This window comes from Salvelinus alpinus, chromosome 11, assembly GCF_045679555.1.
Source record: "Salvelinus alpinus chromosome 11, SLU_Salpinus.1, whole genome shotgun sequence".
NCBI classification, from domain to species: domain Eukaryota; kingdom Metazoa; phylum Chordata; class Actinopteri; order Salmoniformes; family Salmonidae; genus Salvelinus; species Salvelinus alpinus.
Genome location: NC_092096.1, coordinates 49,260,105 through 49,280,236, shown reverse-complemented (window position 1 = coordinate 49,280,236; position 20,132 = coordinate 49,260,105). Strand labels below are relative to the sequence as shown.

At 43.3% G+C, this 20,132-nt stretch overlaps 1 protein-coding gene across 4 annotated transcripts in view; it reads right to left on the bottom strand.

Moving 5' to 3' along the window:
* The window catches only part of LOC139534866 (collagen alpha-6(IV) chain-like), a 195,887-nt gene that overhangs the window by 19,993 nt on the left and 155,762 nt on the right, over window positions 1–20,132 (bottom strand). For 3 of the 4 annotated variants that reach the window (XM_071334353.1, XM_071334357.1, XM_071334355.1), the window contains 15 exons: window positions 16,145–16,207; window positions 15,823–15,867; window positions 15,639–15,692; window positions 15,312–15,381; window positions 15,114–15,221; window positions 14,778–14,927; window positions 12,985–13,083; window positions 8,904–9,061; window positions 8,479–8,661; window positions 8,140–8,326; window positions 6,231–6,272; window positions 4,986–5,057; window positions 4,772–4,879; window positions 4,135–4,353; window positions 3,683–3,844 (listed from right to left, as the gene is read on the bottom strand). In XM_071334353.1, coding sequence (XP_071190454.1) covers window positions 3,683–3,844; window positions 4,135–4,353; window positions 4,772–4,879; window positions 4,986–5,057; window positions 6,231–6,272; window positions 8,140–8,326; window positions 8,479–8,661; window positions 8,904–9,061; window positions 12,985–13,083; window positions 14,778–14,927; window positions 15,114–15,221; window positions 15,312–15,381; window positions 15,639–15,692; window positions 15,823–15,867; window positions 16,145–16,207 — 1,720 coding nt within the window. The remainder of the gene's footprint in view (window positions 1–3,682; window positions 3,845–4,134; window positions 4,354–4,771; window positions 4,880–4,985; window positions 5,058–6,230; window positions 6,273–8,139; window positions 8,327–8,478; window positions 8,662–8,903; window positions 9,062–12,984; window positions 13,084–14,777; window positions 14,928–15,113; window positions 15,222–15,311; window positions 15,382–15,638; window positions 15,693–15,822; window positions 15,868–16,144; window positions 16,208–20,132) is intronic. The other variant, XM_071334354.1, reaches the window with a different exon arrangement.

The following is a 20,132-nucleotide window of genomic DNA, read 5'->3' as shown; positions in this document are numbered from 1 at the left end:
ACCACTCCAGTCGACGCTTGGCATTGTGCATGGTGATCTTAGGCTTGTGTGCGGCTGCTCGGCCATGGAAACCCATTTCATGAAGACCCAGATGAACAGTTCTTGTGCTGACGTTGCTTCCAGAGGCCGTTTGGAACCCTGTATTGAGTGTTGCAACCGAGGACAGACGATTTGTACGAGCTACGCGCTTCAGCACTCAGCGGTCACATTCTGTGAGCTTGTGTGTCCTACCACTTCGCGGCTGAGACGTTGTTGTTCCTAGACGTTTCCACTTCACAATAACAGCATTGGCCGGGGCAGCTCTAGCAGGGCAGAAATGTTACGAACTAAATTGCTGGAAAGGTGGCATCCTATGACAGTGCCATGTTGAAAGTCTCTGAGCTCTTCAGTAAGGCCATTCTACTGCCAATGTTTGTCTATGGAGATTGCATGGCTGTGAGCTCAATTTTATACACTTGTCAGCAACGGGTGTGGCTAAAATAGCTGAATCCACTAACTTAGAAGGGGTTGTCCACATACTTTTCTATACAGTACCAGTCAAAAGTTTGGACACCTACTCATTTAAGGGTTTTTCTTTATTTTTTACTATTTTCTACATTGTAGAATAATAGTGAAGACATCAAAACGATGAAACAACACGAATGGAATCATATAGTAACCAAAATTTAAAACAAATCAAAATATATTTTATATTTGAGATTCTTCAAAGTAGCCACCCTTTGCCTTGATGACAGCTTTGCACACTCTTGGCATTCTTTCAACCAGCTTCATGAGAAATACTTTTCCAACAGTCTTGAAGGAGTTCCCATATATGCTGAGCACTTGTTGACTGCTTTTCCTTCACTCTGTGGTCCAACTCATCCCAAACCATCTCAGTTGGGTTGAGGTCGGGTGATCCGGGTGAAAAAATAAACACCCTTTGCCTTGATGACAGCTTTTTGTACTCTTGGCATTTTCTCAACCAGCTTCATGAGGTAGTCACCTGGAATGCATTTTCAGTTTACAGTTAACAGTGCCAATCAGTTGTGTTGTGACAAGGTAGGGGTGGTGTACAGACAATAGCCCTATTTGGTAAAAGAGCAAGTCCATATTATGTCAAGAACAGCTCAAACAAGCAATGAGAAACGACAGTCCATCATTACTTAAAGACATGAAAGTCAGTCAATCCGGGAACATTTCAAGAACTTTGAGAGTTTCTTCAAATGCAGTCGCAAAAACCATCAAGCGCTATGATGAAACTGGCTCTCATGAAGACTGCCACAGGAATGGAAGAGCCAGAGTTACCTCTGCTGCAGAGGATAAGTTCATTAGAGTTACCAGCTTCGGAAATTGCAGCCCAAATAAATGCTTCACAGAGTTCAAGTAACAGACACATCTCAACATCAACTGTTCAGAGGAGACTGTGTGAATCAGGCCTTCATGGTCGATTTGCTGCAAAAGAAAACGCTACTAAAGGACACCAATAATAAGAAGAGACTTGCTTGGGCCAAGAAACACGATCAATGGACATTAGACTGGTGGAAATCTGTCCTTTGGGTCTGGAGTCCAAATTTGACATTTTTGGTTCCAACCGCCGTGTCTTTGTGAAATACGATGTGGGTGAACGGATGATCTCCGCATGTGTATTTCCCACTGTAAAGCATGGACGAGGTGTTATGGTGTGGGGGTGCTTTACTGGTGACACTGTCTGTGATTTATTTATAATTCAAGGCACACTTAACCAGCATGGCTACCACAGCATTCTGCAGCAATACGCCATCCCATCTGGTTTGGGCTTAGTGGGACTATCATTTGTTTTTCAACAGGACAATGACCCAACACACCTCCAGGCTGTGTACAGGATATTTTACCGAGAGGAGAGTGATGGAGTGCTGCATCAGATGACCTGGCCTCCACAATCACCCGACCTCAATCAAATTGAGATGGTTTAGGATGAGTCAAACCGCAGAGTGAAGGAAAAGCAGCCAACAAGTGCTCAGCATATGTGGGAACTCCTTCAAGACTGTTGGAAAAGCATTCCAGGTGAAGCTGGTTGAGAGAATGCCAAGAGTGTGCAAAGCTGTCACCAAGGCAAAGGGTGGCTATTTGAAGAACCTCAAATATAAAATATGTTTTGATTTGTTTAACACTTTTTTGGTTACTACATGATTCCATATGTGCTATTTCATCGTTTTGATGTCTTCACTATTATTCTACAATGTAGGAAATAGTAAAAATAAAGAAAATCCTTGAATGAGTACTGTAGGTGTGTCCAAACCTTTGACTGGTACTGTATACAGTGTATTTTGGCCATATACCACACCCCCTCGTGCTTTATTGCTTAATTATTGTAGTTCAGAACGCAAACAAGTCATGTGAACAAGAATGTAAATACATGTTCAGTTACATTGTTTCATGACATAGTTTAAGCTGCAATTGCACTTAAATTGAGAGAAAGTATGGAATATGAGATTGATACATGTAAATTATTCCTGCTGGTTTACATAGTTACAGGCTACATTCAAATCTCTTATCAAGGGATGAAAAATGATCATGGCAATATTCATGATCAAATATACTGTACACTCAAGTGCAATTCCAGAGTAAAATTAGATAGCTCAACCACATGATAAATGCCCTTTTGGAAGCTTTCTATCTTCTAGATGTTTCTAGAACAGGCTTTTATGCTCGTAGGTTGAGGTGAGTCGGTTGGATGGTTAAGATGAGGGTAAGGGTTCACACAAGCCTATCAATGTTACAGCGACACACACAATTGCTGCCAGCAAGGCTTAAGTTATGTTTAGTTAGGGTTGCAAAATTCTGGTAAAATTCCCAGGATTTCCAGAAATCCTTGTTGGAAGATCCATGGAATCAGGGGGGAATAAGCAGGAAATCCGGGAATCTTCTAACCAGGATTTTTGGAAAACCTGAGAATTTTGGGAAAGTTTCCAGAAATTGGCAATCCTAGGTTTAGTAGAGATCCAACATGAAGATTGCACCTATAAGATTAGTGCTACCTGAAAAAATACTATGAAGTTCAACAACTTTCATTTTTTTTTTTACATCTCTTTCTTTGGACTCAAATGGTTAAGGTTTTAGAACAGTTCGTAGTTCTAGAAGCCAGTTGTTCTAAAATGGGGAATTCCAAATCGCAAGGAGCAGTTAGAGTTGGTAAGATGGACGGAGGAGGCAAGGGTTAGAGCGACTGGTCTAAGACGGAGCGGGGGATGAAGGGATGAAGGGAAGGGAGTAGCTCACCTTGACAGCCTAGGGAGAGACCCATCACCAAGAAGAGAGGGATGGAGTGATGATAATGACGGATGTAGGCGATAGTGATGGTGCAGGAAGAGAGGAAGGAGGAGAAGGAAGAGGAGATGGAAAAGAAAATGAGAGGTGAGAAGAAATGCTTTTGGTGATGGAGATCACAAACAGGCAACCAGTGGAAACTAACTGAAGAATAAAATAGAAATAGAGAGAACATATCAATAAAGGAGAGGAGTGGTGGGGAGCATTCACAATCAACACACAGGCACGGAGGAGAGAGTCTCTGTCTGTACGCGCTGTGGGCGAAAACGAAAGACACCGACGACTAGGAGATGCCTGGGATCTGGAATCAATTGATTCCATGGATTAATGACAACATTCCCAAACATTTCCAAAATTCCAGAAATCCTATGACAGTCCCCCTCGTTCCGACTCTCACCTGGAGATCCGGTTAATCCCCTGCGTCCGGCTGGTCCGGCAGGACCGGGAAATCCACCCGGTCTGCCCTCTCCGGGAAGTCCAGGAAGACCTGGAGTTCCAGGGTAGCCATCTGTACCGCGCTCACCCTTAGCTCCGGAAACACCGGACCGTCCGTCAAAACCTGGGAGAACACAGGGCACAGGGTAAAATACAGCAGGACACACAGGAACATATAGTACAGATACACAGAGCCACATAGAAACATACATCCCCGCTGAATAAAAGCATCTAAGTGGGCATTATAAAGGCCTTATGAAGGCTTCATTGAACCTTTGAAGTTGTAGGTAGTTTAGTGTTCCCCATTTTCATATTGAGACAGACAAAGTTTGATTAATAGATACATAGATTACTTTACTGATCCCCAAAGGGTCATTTAACAGATTATTAGTTCAATATCATGCTGAGACCCACCTGATCCTCCAGGTAGTCCCGATGCTCCTCGCTCTCCCTTGTCTCCTGGTCCTCCGGGGAACCCAGGTGATCCAGGGAGACCTGTTGAGGCCCCCAGAACCTCCCCCGGCTGCCCCTTTCCCCCCGGCCGCCCCTGGAACCCGTTTTTCCCTGGGGCCCCTGGACGGCCCTCGCCTGGGATACCTGGGACCCCAGCATCTCCTCTGGGGCCAGGGAAACCTGAGAGGGGGGAGGGGGATAAAGTTGGTTAAATTCAATAAATCATTATTTTCACTTTTACTGTATATACAGTATGCCATTTAGCAGACACTAAATGTAATTTGTGTTGGTAGCAACAAACGAGTGAGTAGAAGTCAATTTCATTTAGTACATTTTTATGGTCACTAATTGGCAGCAATGGACCATAGATTTCAGTGGTCACTAGAACAGAGAAGAGTGGTGATATTGTCAAGGCTAATTAACATGAGCTCATGGGAACAAGAACATTAGACTATAAAGTCATATCTTATAAATATCAACAATGGACCATAGATATCAGTTTTAATCAGATTAGTGGTCACTAGATGGTCATGCTTGAAAAGAGAAGAGTGGAGATATTGTTGAACTTAATGGGTAAGACATGAGCTGTGTTAGTCACCTTGTGGTCCAGGCTGACCTCCGAAGCCAGGGTCTCCTCTCTCTCCCTTCCCTCCATCAAAGCCGGGCCGACCGGGACCCCCTGGGAAACCTGGCTCACCCTTGGGACCTACACACACACACACACACACACACACACATTGTCAACTTCCGTGTAAAAAAAGAAAAAAAAAGAAACAGGAAGTGTTGCCATGGTGATGATGTCTATACGATACCTGTTCTTCCAGGTAATCCTGGGTAGCCGGGTTCTCCGTCCTCGCCAGGTAGACGACAAGGGACCGTCAACCCTAGTAACAGCCAGTCAGATCAAGGTTAGCACGCACACACACACACACACACGCACACACACAAACACACAGGGCTGGAGTAAAGCCCTCTATGCCTCAGTCAAACTGATACAATGCCATTGTAATATTAAAGTACACACAGTCTAGTGTATACATAAATATTGGCCATCGCTCTAGCACATTATTATTATTTGTATGCTTGTTTATGGATATGCATTTATGTGATTTACGACTACGTTTCGATTATGGTGAGGATTTTAATGTCAATCTGTTGATCAAAAGTAGTTAGTAATTCATTAAGACAATATTATAGGTACGGACAGTAAAAAGTGATTCACAGCTAGTAAGTAAATGTATGTCTTTTATTTTGGTATTATTTCAATTAAAAAAACTACACTTACAATGTAAGTCTCATTGGCTACCCTCCCATCGCCCTCCCCCCTCCCTATTGGTTAAGCACTTAGCAGAGGCGGAGCTTAACACATGCACCAGGGTTCAGCAGCTCTGATTGGAGGAGAAGGAGTGAAGTAGTGCACTGCTACATGCCAATGGCCACCGAAAGCTCCCGCCCATTTTCTGACAGAGGAAGAGAATTGTACTGTAGCTCGGAACTTAGCTCTGGTCCAGGGCGATACACGCGGCTTGCTGTTGCTGAGCCACCTAGCCTCACGTAATGCCCTGGACCAGAGCTACTTGGAACTCAAACCTGGGAAGAATGTTCATCATCAAGTGTCAATCATCGACTGATTCAAGCCCAATGGAATCCCAATCATATGGGGAAACAAGGAGCCTCCATTGGTGACAGCATGAACAAATGATTGACATGTTGAGTAAATTACAATTCTGTCCATTGAAGAGTTCAGTTGCTCCTTTCTCTACCATTACAAGCTTTGAATGAGCACTTGGGGTGTTTCATCCAAACAATAGCCACAGGACTATCTAGTATCTTCTGAGCGAGCCACAGGTACACAGTACGGGGACAACTGTCTGCCATCCATTTTGGCACCAAAATGTTCCATAACAATAACATAACAATGGAATCCTATTGACTTGGAACTCCCGGTGCCGAAATGGCCTCCATTGGAACTCTGAATCTGAAACAGAGTTGGCCTTAAAGACTATATCTAGGGCTCTGGGGTTCTCTGTCAAGGGCAGTTCTCTTTAACTTCTCACCTCCCTCGGCGTCATTAACCCCCTCCTGCCCACAGCTGTCACCTGGTCAGACAAACATGCACAGGGTCAGAGTGATGGAAGGATGGAGATGGAGGGATGAAGAGAGAGAGAGAGAGAAAAATATATAAAGAGTGAGTCAGAGAGAGAGAGAGAGGAGAGAGAGAGAAGAGAGAGAGGAGATAGGAGAAAGAGATAGGTGTAGAGAGAGCGAGAGGGAGAGAGAGAAGAAGAGAGAGGATGAGGAAGAGAGGGAGGGAGAGATAGAGGAAGAGCGAGAGGAAGAGCGAGTGGAAGATGGAGAGAGCGGGAGAGAGAGAAAGAGAGAGGGCGGGGGGGATACAGGGAAGACAGGACGGCAGAGGACAAGCCAATCAAGGTCATTCAGGTCATTTGCATACAGTCACGCAAATCAATGCATAAGCCAGTTAAAAATCATTCAAACAAACAAACAGCAAATCAGAGGTCAGAGATTCAGCATTCAGTTCAGGCATAAGCAAAGTAAAAATCATTCTGAGATGGTTGGTCAAGGTTATTCTCTTTCAGAAGAGGAGAAAGAGAGGGAGAGAGTGCCACATATGAACAAAATGATAAAGATGTCTTAATAGCTTAGTCGGCAAAAGAAAAGGTCTCGTGTGTTTGCTCTCTTTTGTTTTGCAACCTTTCCTCATTCTCTCTCTCTCTCTTCAAAAAAGAATAACGTATCGTATTAAAAAGATAAATGAATCCGTTTTAGCATTAGCATTAGCATTATTGCATCAGAAAACGTAGGCAACAGTCACACACACGTTCATTCATATGAGTGGCAAAATGCTGTTGGGTTTTGTGTCATTCAATCTCAGAGAAGACTTAGCTAGCTAGCCTAAAGTCCATTGTAGTTAAAACATTCTTTATTACAATTAAGGTGTCCATATTAGGACAGCCTCAGTGTTATCAGGAGTTGTCAGTCTCCTGTATACTTACTCTAAATTATCATTACGTTAACATCCATTAACTTGTATTAATTATTTTTAAACATCCATTTCTTTCTCCTCTGAGATTGAAAAATCACAGTTCAGTAGTAGCCATTATTGAGCAATCCCAGCAAATTAATTATTGTCGATCTGTGTGAATTGGTGAAGCAGCTATACTCGTAGACAAAAAGTGCTTCTGCCCCCATAGGTGAACCCTTTGAAGAACCCTTTTTGGTTCCATGTAGGACCCTTTTCACAGAGGGTTCTACATGGAACCCAAAAGGGTTCTATGTGAAACCAAAAAGGGTTCTCCCTGGAACCAAAACGAGTTCTGGTACGGGGACAGCCGAAGAACCCTTTTGGAACCCTTTTTTCTAACAGTGTACTGTAGCTAAAGGCTGAGGTAGGTTGGCTAGAGAAGATATAAGCGCATTAATGACGGCCTGTAATTGACCAATCAACTGCCTGCAAGGGAATGAATGAAGAGAGGAAAACCTTGAAGACATAGCAAGCTGCGTGGGCGGCTTTAGCAACAACCTTACTACTGCTATTGTATTGTTCTGTATGCCCCAATTGTACGTATTTTCTTTGGTGTGTCTGTAGCCAATGAAGGGCTGTGGTACTTAGGGTGTGTGTAGACGAGCAGCCCAATTCTGATATTTTGACCAATCACATCTGATCTTTTCACATTGAAAATATTTTTCCGACCTGATCTGATTGGTTAAGATCAGAATTGGGCTTCCTGTCTAAACGCAGCCTTAGTTACTGAAATACTTTGTGTTGTTCGCACAATGGGAAGCAAGTGGGATTCTCAAAGTTGTTCTTTTAGACAGTTTGCTTGGTCTACGTGTAGTTCTCCTGTGGAGAGAATAGGATAAGTATACACACTTTCACATCTCTCTCTCTTACACTTTCACACACTCTCTCTCTCCACGGCCTCCTTGTTGGGTGGCACATACCTGGCGGGCCAGGTAAACCAGGTTGCCCTGGTAACCCGGTGAAGCCCGGGTCGCCTGGCAACCCGCGGGTACCGACGGTACCCTCGTAGCCAATCCCGTTCTCTCCTGGTTCACCCGCGCGACCTTTGGCCCCCGAGAACCCTGGGAAACCTCTCTCTCCGACGGTTCCGTAGCCATCGACATCAGCCTGGGGAGTGGAGAGGAACAGGTCTATTACAATACACAGGACATGGCGTGTGTGGGTGTGTATCTATAAAGGTGTGTAAATGTGTGTGCTGGGTACAGTACGTGCGCGAGTGTATCTGTGTGTATCTATTAGTGTGTGTACATGTGACTCACAGGAGGCCCAGGCTGTCCAGGGAACCCAGGCAGTCCATCTCTCCCGGGTCGGCCCATGTCTCCAGGGGGGCCCTGAGGACCCTGGGCCCCAAGTTCACCCTTGATCCCCCGGCTGAACGACGGGTAGAAGGAGGCACCCTTCTCTCCTTTACGCCCAAAGAAACCCCTCTCACCCGCACGACCCTGAGGGGAGAAGAAGAGGTGTTACCATCACATTCTGTAGTTTGTCGTCATACCTCAGATTTGTGAAGCAGACCTAGTAATGCATGTACACTTTTAATATGTGATATTTGTACAGTGAGTAGACATAACCTTCTTCATTTTTAGAGTAAACGTACGTTTCAGCAGCATTATACTTTTACATGTTTGGAGAAAATGCCCCAAAACACAAGTAAGCTTCAAATAGTCAAATCCTGATCACTTACAGGTGTTCCTGGTTGTCCTCCGAAACCGGGTATGCCAGGGTCTCCGCTCTCGCCTTTACGTCCGGACCCCCCAGGTCTTCCATCAGCCCCAGGAGCACCCGGTGGCCCCACCCCACCCAAGGTGCCTTCTCCCAGGCAGTTACAGTCACCCAGCTCCCCTGCACCACAGAGGAAGATGGAAGGTAAGGTAAGGAGACTGAGATTAAGATACATAAAAGCTTTAACTGTCCCAAAATTGGGCAATTTGATTTGCAGCTGTATAATAACCCAATAGACTTGAGAGGTGTTGGGAAATAACTGGGTACGAGAGTTATAGTGTAAAATGGATGTACAGATTCAATTTTTTATTATTCAGGGGAGCCCAATTGAGACCAGGGTCTAATTCACAACAGAGCCCAGAAAACAAACAACCCAAAACATGATAATTCAATAAATCAATAAAGCAGCACAAATAAACTACAGGATTACCTCAGATACACACTACATCTCAACAACACAAATAAACTACAGGATTACCTCAGATACACACTACATCTCAACAACACAAATAAACTACAGGATTACCTCAGATACACACTACATCTCAACAACACAAATAAACTACAGGATTACCTCAGATACACACTACATCTCAACAACACAAATAAACTACAGGATTACCTCAGATACACACTACATCTCAACAACCCAAATAAACCACCACAACCATCCAAAACACCTGCAAGCCTCAGTGTATTCAGCCCTCATCAGTGTTCCAAACTAACCTATTGGCCCCAGGGATTCCAGATTTAATGACGTTTTTAAATTATTCCAAAACATGAAGAGACACAAGGGACCTCAAGATTCATCCAACCCTGTGAGCGGATTTGGTGCCCCGTATTTTTTAAAACTTTAACAGAGAAGTGAGATATGTTGGACGTTAATGCAGAAGAGCTGTGTAAACAAAACGGGAGAAGTGAAGTGATATATGCGGGAATTAAGAACGGTTCAGCCAACCTTCTGATAAAGGAGGCAGTGATGAATATTAAACCTGTCACCTTGTGATAAAGTGAAGTGCGTTATGGTACACTGCATCTAAGGGGTTTTAGAATAGTCGCTGCTACATTCTAGTAAATGGTGTCATCATAATCAAAACCCGGCAGGAAGGTTGCCTGTACAACTTGCTTCCTGCTGTTTAGGGAGAAGCATGATCTATTTATTTGATTGATAATTTTTTTACCCCTCAAAAAATGTTGTGATATTTTTTGGGGTGGGCGGAGGGGTACATTATCAATTTCAAATTCTACGTTTATAGAACCTGTACCTGTAGTCTGCCATTCAATATATATCTAGATATTTGTTTAAAGAAATACAGAGAGTTTAATATAAATAATAAATTCAATATGAACAGGAAGAGAAAACAAAAAAGAAGGGTGGCCTCCACTTATTGTTTGTATGTATGTATTGGGCTTTATGGATTGTTTATTTGTATGTGTTGGGCTATAGCCGAGATTATTCTTTACAGAGTCAAGTATATTTGTCCAGGCCTCAATTGTTCCACCAGCACCATTAATTCTAGCTGTCTATAATTCTAATGTTATAACTTATAATAGTATCTGTATTCACTGGCAAATTGGGAGAGAGTGAGGTGATTGCCATCTAAGAGCCAACATCTTTTTTTTGCGTCTACTCCTGTCGATGTCACCGGTCTACTAACCACCGGTCCTGGTAACCCATCATTAGGCACACCTGGACTTCATCACTTCCCTGATTACTCCCCCTTTATCTAGAACTCCGTTGTTATGCTACTTTTGTTCATGTGTTCACTTTGTTTGTTCGTGTGTTCACTCTGTTTGTTCGCGTGTTCACTCTGTTTGTTCGTGTGTTCACTCTGTTTGTTTTTGTGTTCACTCTGTTTGTTCGCGTGTTCACTCTGTTTGTTCGCGTGTTCACTCTGTTTGTTCGCGTGTTCACTCTGTTTGTTCGCGTGTTCACTCTGTTTGTTCGCGTGTTCACTCTGTTTGTTCGCGTGTTCACTCTGTTTGTTCGTATTAAACTTACCGACTGCACCTGCTTCCTGACTCCCTGCTTCTTTGTTACAGCCAGCGGTAATCGTCTATGATTAATTGAGAGATTCGATGCGCTATCCTCGTTAAGTAACATAACAGATGCAAAGCATTAGATGTTTTTATTCATGCACTTTAATATTCCTTTTGTAACTTTATCTCAGAAGCATTTAACTGCAGGGCAGTGGAGGAATATGGAGGAATATGTCTAGCTTATTTAGGGGACAGTTGGGATCAATCTCATTGTAAAAGGTTTCTTTGGTGTTAAATACAGTCTGTGATCAAACTTAAAATGTATAAGTTAATGGTTCGAATTACAGGATGCTAAGGTCATATTTTTACATATCCTGTTCCAGTTAAAGGTTTGTTCAGATCCAATTAGACCTGTGCAAAAGGCCACCCTCCAGATCACAAGGCGTTATTGTGAAATATTGGAGTATGGGCATGCCATTTTCATTCCCACTTACATTGTTATTCAATTTTCTGCCAAATCAAAATTGTGTGAGAAATAATAGGTTAACCACATAGTTTACATTGTTTAAGGGTTATTTCAGTGAAGACCAACTCTTCCAGAGCAATAGGAGACACCATCCTTCTCTCTATACTCAGGCAGGGGGCAGAAGAACAATCTCTAAACCAATTCAGGATGTGACAAAATGCTAGTGCCCGGAAATACAATTTAAAGTTTGGTACGGATAGTCCTCCTTCATCTTTCCCTCTTTGCAAGTTTGTTTATTTGACCATGCCATACACATTTTGAAAACCACACTATGGATTTGGTCCCAATAGCCAGAAGGGGGAGACAAGGGAAGCATTGAAGTATAGAAATTCAGCCGTGGAAATATATTCATTTTGACAATAGATATTTGGTATTAAAGCAACTGGGATATTCGTCTACTGATTGGGATTGCATAAGTAGAGATGGAGTCTCTCACCGGGGTCTTGAGAGCCAGTAGGGCAGATTTGGTTAGATGTATTTTAGAACTTAAGACAGAGCTGAATTTGTCTATGATCGACAGAGCTTTTGAGGGATTTAGATACATCGTCTCGACGAAGTAAAATATTTTCGGTGTATAATGAGATGACGTGATCCATAGAATTTAGAGATATTGGTGTAACTTCTTTCGAGGTATGACCTACTTCAATTAAAATAAGCTTAATTTAAAAAAAATCACAGCTTCTTAACTAGCTCATTGGTATTCTTTTTGAAACGTAACATTTTTGTAAATCCGAAAGCCCACATATGCCATCCAATGCATACACGTGAAACCTATCTGAAATATTTCTAAGAGAATTCGAAAAACATCCTACATTTTAGTTGTTCTCGCATTAAGTACCAACTGTAAATCAATAAGGGCTTTCTGCAAGGCAACAAAATCAGATTGCAGCTCTAACGTAGCCTGGTCAGCAGTAGGGACAATAGCGTACATACCAGCGTAATCTGCATACAGATGAATGTTACAGGTTTTTGAAGATAGACCAATATTATTTATATAACTAGTAAAGAGGACAGGTGGCAAAATCGACCCCTGCGGGACACCTTTAGTAATAGCCAGGTCATTTGACTTGACACCATCAGAAAGTACACAGTATCAAAGGCCTTGGATAGGTCTAGAAATATGGCAGCGCAGTGATTCCTACGACCTAAGCAATTGAACACGTTATTTAAGACAAGCAGAGCTGCTGAAACAGCGCTGTGTCCTGGTCTAAATCCAGACTGGTGCACATTAACAATATAATTTGAAGTTCAAAAAAGATCTTAGCTGAGAGTTTTCCAGTAATTCAAATATTTTCGCAAGGCAAGATAGGCTACAAACTGAGCGGTAGTTATCTAGGTCCAAAGGATCCCCACCTATGTGGAGGAGGAGGACATGCGCAGCCTTCCAGATATTAGGGATAGCACCAGAAGCAATTGTTAAATAAAACACATGGGTCAAAGATTCTACAACGAGGGGGGCAGAAAGCCCAGAAATTGCCCCCCAATATTGTTTTTGTTGTGCGTAATGTGTGTGTGTGTGTGTGCATGTGTATCCTACCTTTGGGTCCCTTATATCCACTGGCTCCAGGTGGTCCCTGGGCTCCTGGTCGTCCTGGCGTTCCTGGTAGATTGTCGAAGAAGTCGGTTTGGCTGTTGGCTACAGCGCACACACACACACACACACACACACACACACACACAATGATGATTCGGCAAGTTGTACAGAGTAGTAGAAGTATTGGTACAAAGAACACTAACACCACTGTGGTATTTCGCGCGCACACACACACACACACACACACACACACACACACACACACACACACACACACACACACACACACACACACACACACACACACACACACTCTTGACCTCTAACTTAAAATCTCTGTTACTTTGGGCTGTTAGTTAGCTCATATGGAATAGGAAGGGTCGGTCAGTCTTCGGACAAAACAAACATGTTTTGTCTCTGTGCATTGCATCTGCCTCTGTTAAAATGTTTGTAGCGAGCAGGGAATCATAGTAGAAAAGTATGAAACATTTACCCATTGTTGTTCATCCTCATTTGTGGCAAAGATATCATCGGGAAAATCTCAAATATGTTCTCTCTCCCATATGCCAGAGCCATAGATGTGGAGACTGTATCGGTGTACTGTTTATCTATGGTCCTGCCATACAGGTGGGTAGGGAGACACCTAGTGGCCAGATGTGAGAATGCATCTTGGATTTGAGCAACCACTCTTCCCAGCTACACTTACAGGTGCTAGTAAAGAGTGTCCTGATCACAGGTGGTTGGATGCAACTTCATTGGGTAGAACGGGCTCGTGGTCATAGCTGGAGTGGAATGGGGGGAATGCGGGGAACGGTATCAAATACATCAAGCACATGGTTATCATGTTTTTGATGTCATTCCACTCGCGCCGTTCCAGCCATTATTATGAGCCGTCCTCCCCTCAGCAGCCTCCACTGGTCCTGAAGGTTAGTTTAGATCAGAACCATGCGTATACATGTAGTTGTATACCTATGGCTCAGGTTTGGAAACTTGATATAGATGAGGTGTTATTTTTGTTTTGGTGGTCTGAATATCGCCATGGTAACAGCAATATCCCCACTCTGGTGGCAGGGACTACCTGGTATGCTAACTTCCAGTGTTTGGCCCTTGGGCCCCATAGTGACGACCAGACAGGGGCCGCTGGACGAGTCTTCATCTCCAGGAGGACAGGACAGGACACACAGTCAGTTACATCCCTCTCTTTGTTTCTTCATTTATTCCTTTGTCTTTAACTCAATCTGTCTTTATCTAAGAATTTTTTATTTTAGAAAAAAAATATTTACCCCTTTTTCTCCCCAATTGGTAGTTACTGTCTTGTCCCATCGCTGCAACTCCTGTACGAACTTGACACAATGCACGCTTAACCCGGAAGCCAGCCGCACCAATGTGTCAGAGGAAACACTGTACACCTGGCGACCGTGTCAGCGTGCATGCGCCAAACCCTGGTACTGAACTAGGATTTATAGTGACACAGCTAGCACTGTGCCTTAGACCGCTGCGCCACTCGGGAGGCCAACTCAATCTGTCTTTAACTCAATCTGTCTTTAACTCAACCTCTATTCTCTCCTTCTCTCACTCCTTGTCTTTCCTCTCTCTTAACTTTCTCACTTCTCTTACCCCTTTCTCTCTCTTTCGCCAATAACACTTCTATTGAAATGAATAAAAAGTTAGACAAAAAAACTGAAAGTCAACACGGTCACTCAGTACCTCAAACTGTTATTATCCCTAAAAAGCTCCAACCCTCATCCGTGCCGCATGAGACATGACGGATATGATTATGCCGTTGCGTAACATACCAGATCTGCCTGGTGGTCCGGGTGGTCCAGGGGTTCCTGGTAAGCCTTGTCCTCCTGGTTGGCCCTCAGGACCATAGCTCTGTCTGCCTGGGTTACCCCTCTCTCCCTTAGGCCCCAGTGTACCAGGGAACCCTGGGCTGCCTCCGCGACCTGGGAGAGGGTTGAGAGAGGAGAGACGAGGAGATGAGAGGGAGAGAGGAGGGGAAAGGAGAGGAGGCCTGTATGCATGTGTGTGTCTGCGTGCTTGCATGTGTGTGCCTGCGTACGTGTATGCATTTATGTGTGTGCGCTATGTGTGCGTGCCTGCATACATGTGTATGTGTGTCTCGGTGTTACCATCGCCAAAGGAGTCGCCTGGTCGTCCTGGTTGTCCTGGAAACCCTGGAGCTCCCGCGTCCCCTGGTTGACCAGGGAGGCCGTCGATGCCGTTGTCACCTGGTGCTCCTGCAACCAATCAGAGGACAGGTGGTCAACAGATGGGATTGTGGGTATCATGCTTTTTCATGATACATAACATGTTTGTGTGTGTGTTACCTTGAACAGACATCCCTTGTGCGTCAGTGTAGATTGGGGGTCCGGGAGGCCCCTGTTCTCCCTGGTCACCCTAAAAACAGATGAAGAAAATGTATTTATCACCCCCTACTGGCAGACTGGAGCCTTGCAACTCAAACCCTCATAACAAGATGACACAATTCTGATCTTTATCCACAAATTATTGGTCTTTTGACCAATCAGATCTGCTCTTCCACCAAAAATTGGGCAAAGGATCAGAATTGGGCTGCCTGTGTAAATATAGCCAATATTACATGATATTCAATTTGTATCAAATACACAGTCATTTATTAATTTCAGAAAAATTACCTTAGGTCCACTGTAGCCTGGTTGGCCGGGGAAACCTGGACTTCCTGTGAATCCCTTTGTGGGAAAGAGATGAATTGGTTAATTAATCTGTTTATAAATCGATTCATTATTTGATTTAAGTGTGTGTGTGTGTGTGTGTGTGTGTGTGTGTGTGTGTGTGTGTGAGTGTGTGTGTGTGTCCTACCTGTCTTCCTGGAGATCCGGGAGGCCCGTTAAAACCGGGAGGACCCTGCCAAGAGAGAAACAAGAAGGCCGCCGGAGAACAGTTTAGAATCAATCAACACAACACAATGGGTGTATACCAATAATACCTATTTTGTTGACATCTTCCTACAAATTTAAAAGCATCCTATTGGTAGGGGTATGGACTAGTATGGGTTTCCACCATATTTATTATACCAGTCATTCCTTTGAAATCAGTGAAGGGAAGTGAACAAGTGCACACTTTGGGAGGAAGGAGACATAATTGGGACATTATCAGACGTAGAAGGAGGGGAGGAGCTTACCCGTCCCCCTGGATACCCCAAAATTCCACTCTCTCCCACCTCGCCAGGAAAGCCGAAAGGACCCTGGCAACAGACGTATGGGTCAAACATTTACAACATACTTACTGCTTGCTAAATGACAGACTATTCCCTATGTAGTCCACTACTTTATAGGGGCAATCTGCAGTTCAAACGATAACAAAGCAGTCATCCCGCCACTGATTTGTTAGATAGCTGAGGGATGGGGCTGGAGAAATGTAAAAAATCATAGACAGAGCTATAGATGCAAATACTGGCCATCCATGATATCAAAATTATAGTTTTAACCGTGTTTTGAGGCTATACAGTGGTTGTTTACAATTACATTGTTTATAAAACAAAGGAGTAAAACAAGCTTATATTTTGATGGGTTAAGACAATTTATCTAAGTTCATGTAGTATTTATAAGTTATCTTCTTGTCAATATAGGGGGTGCTGTTTCAACTTTGTAAAATATCGTTCCCAAATTAAACTGCCTCGTACTCAATTCTTGCTCGTACAATATGCATATTATTATTACTATTGGATAGAAAACACTCTCTAGTTTCTAAAACCGTTTGAATTATTTCTCTGAGTGAAACAGAACTCATTCTGCAGAAGTGAGATTTCTGAAATCGAGGTCTCTGTTCCAGGGTCAGTTTATAAATTCCCTTGTAAGCTATGGGGCTACATGCACTGCATACGCCTTCCCCTAGATGTCAGTAAGCGGTGAGAATTTGAATGGAGTGGATTGCACCATCTGGGGCAATATAAAAGCTTTTGGAACGGAAGGTCCGGCCTTTTCAACGGGGGGCCTGACGCAGGAGGGACATCAGCATGGCGTCCTGAAAAGCTTTCGTTTTAGCAGTTCTATATCTCCGGCTCTGATTTAATTTGATTTTTGTCTTAAAAACTTCATAAGGTAGTTAATTTAAACCGACTTATAGCAGTTTATATCAGTTTATTGCAATTTTCTGGAATTTCTTTGTGACGCGTTATCGCGAGTTGGACACCTCTCCGGCACATGGCTAGCGTTAGCTGCTAATTCTACAGGAGAAGAGGACATCTTTCAACCAAAAGACGATTGTTCTGGACAAAGGACACCTTGCCCAAGATTCTGATGGAAGCTCAACAAATGGTAAGAAGTCTTTATGCTGTTAATTCGTATTTATGTTGAAAAATGTAAAACAATAATTCCGCCATTAATTTCGGTGTGGTCTCGCTGTAACGCACGCTGTATGTCGTAGTAACGTTAATTTAAAAAATCTAACACAGCGGTTGCATTAAGAACTAATGTATCTTTCATTTGCTGTCCAACCTGTATTTTTTAGTCAAGTTTACGATTAGTTATTGATTAGATTAGGTGCCTCTCCAAGATGGCGCCGGACAGATTGCTTGAAGTTTGGCTACTAATCACATTGTATAACCACGATTTGTGCCGCTACATATGCACATTTTCGAACAAACCCTATATGCATTGTGTAATATGATGTTACAGGACTGTCATCTGATGAAGGTTATGAAGGTTAGTCAAAAATTATATATCTTTTGCTGGTTTGTTACGATCGCTAACCTTTGCTGCTGGTAAATGGCTTGTGTTTCTGGCTATTGTGGTAAGCTAATATAATGCTATATTGTGTTTTCGCTGTAAAACACTTAAAAAATCTGAAATATTGTCTGGATTCACAAGATGTTGGTCTTTCATTTGCTGTACGCTGTGTATTTTTCAGAAATGTTTTATGATGAGTATTTAGGTATTTGACGTTGGTCTCTGTAATTATTCTGGCTGCTTCGGCGCTATTTCAGATTGCAGCTGCAATGTAGAACTGTGATTTATACCTGAAATATGCAAAAACAATTCTAACAAAACATATGCTATACAATAAATATGTTATCAGACTGTCATCTGATGAAGTTGTTTCTTGGTTAGTGACTATTTATATCTTTATTTGGTCGAAATTGTGATAGCTACCTATGCAGGAAAAAAATGGTGGAGAAAAAAAAGTTGTGTCTTTTGCTATGGTGGTTAGCTAATAGAAATACATATTGTGTCTTCCCTGTAAAACATTTAAAAAATCAGAAATGATGGCTGGATTCACAAGATGTGTATCTTTCATTTGGTGTCTTGGACTTGTGATTTCATGAACATTTTATTATATGATATCCCTGTGGCTTTAGGCTAGGCTATGCTAGTCAGCTTTTTTGATGGGGGGATCCCGGATCCGGGTTTGTGACTCGTTAGAGGTTAAATTCTTCAAGAATCAATGGTATATATAAACTCAGCAAAAAATAAACGTCCTCTCACTGTCAACTGTGTTTATTTTCAGCAAACTTAACATGTGTAAATATTTGTATGAACATAACAAGATTCAACAACTGAGACATGAACTGAACAAGTTCCACAGACATGGTACTAACAGAATAGGAATAATTTGTCCGTGACCAAAGGGGGGTCAAAATCAAAAGTAACAGTCAGTATCTGGTGTGGCCACCAGCTGCGTTAAGTACTGCAGTGCATCTCCTCCTCATGGACTGCACCATATTTGCCAGTTCTTGCTGTGAGATGTTACCCACTCTTCCACTAAGGCACCTGCAAGTTCCCGGACATTTCTGGGGGGAATGGCCCTAGCCCTCACCCTCCAATCCAACAGGTCCCAGACGTGCTCAATGGGATTGAGATCCGGGCTCTTCGCTGGCCATGGCAGAACACTGACATTCCTGTCTTGCAGGAAATCATGCACAGAACGAGCAGTATGGCTGGTGGCATTGTCATGCTAGAGGGTCATGTCAGGATGAGCCTGCATGAAGGGTACCACATGAGGGAGGAGGATGTCTTCTCTGTAACGCACAGCGATGAGATTGTCTGCAATGACAACAAGCTCAGTCCAATGATGCTGTGACACACCGCCCCAGACCATGACGCACCCTCCACCTCCAAATCGATCGCGCTCCAGAGTACAGGCCTCGGTGTAACGCTCATTCCTTCGACGATAAGCGCGAATCCGACCATCACCCCTGGTGAGACAAAACCTCGACTTGTCAGAGAAGAGCACTTTTTTGCCAGTCCTGTCTGGTCCAGCGACGGTGGGTTTGTGCCCATAGGCGACGTTGTTGCCGGTGATGTCTGGTGAAGACCTGTCTTACAACAGGCCTACAAGCTCTCAGTCCAGCTTCTCTCAGCCTATTGCGGACAGTCTGAGCACTGATGGAGGGATTGTGCGTTCCTGGTGTAACTCGGGCAGTTGTTGTTGCCATCCTGTTACTGTCCCGCAGGTGTGATGTTCGGATGTACCAATCCTGTGCAGGTGTTGTTACACGTGGTCTGCCACTGCGAGGACGAATCAGCTGTCCGTCTTGTCTCCCTGTAGCGCTGTCTTAGGCGTCTCGCAGTACGGACATTGCAATTTATTGCCCTGGCCACATCTGCAGTCCTCATGCCTCCTTGCAGCATTCCCAAGGCACATTCACACAGATGAGCAGGGACCAGGGGCATCTTTATTTTTGTGTTTTTCAGAGTCAGTAGAAAGGCATCTTTAGTGTCCTAAGTTTTCATAACTGTGACCTTAATTGCCTACCGTCTGTAAGCTGTTAGTGTCTTAATGACCGTTCCACAGGTGTATGTTCATTAATTGGTTATGGTTCATTGAACAAGCATGGAAAACAGTGTTTAAACCCTTTACAGTGAAGATCTGTGAAGTTATTTGGATTTTGACGAATTACCTTGTAAAGATAGGGTCCTGTAAAAGGGAAGTTTCTTTTTTTGCTGAGTTTATCATGAATTTGCTGTCCAAAAATTGCTGTAGCAATGGCAGATTGCCCCATTAAGGCTCTGGTCAAAAGTAGTGCACTATTAGGGAATAGGGTGCCATTTGGGACACACACACTGTTTGAAGCATTAACAGTGACAGTATATTCTCCATTTTAGTTGAAAAGCACTCTTTATGCTCTACTGCAAATAGCTATTCAATTAAATAAATCTTTATTGTCCCCA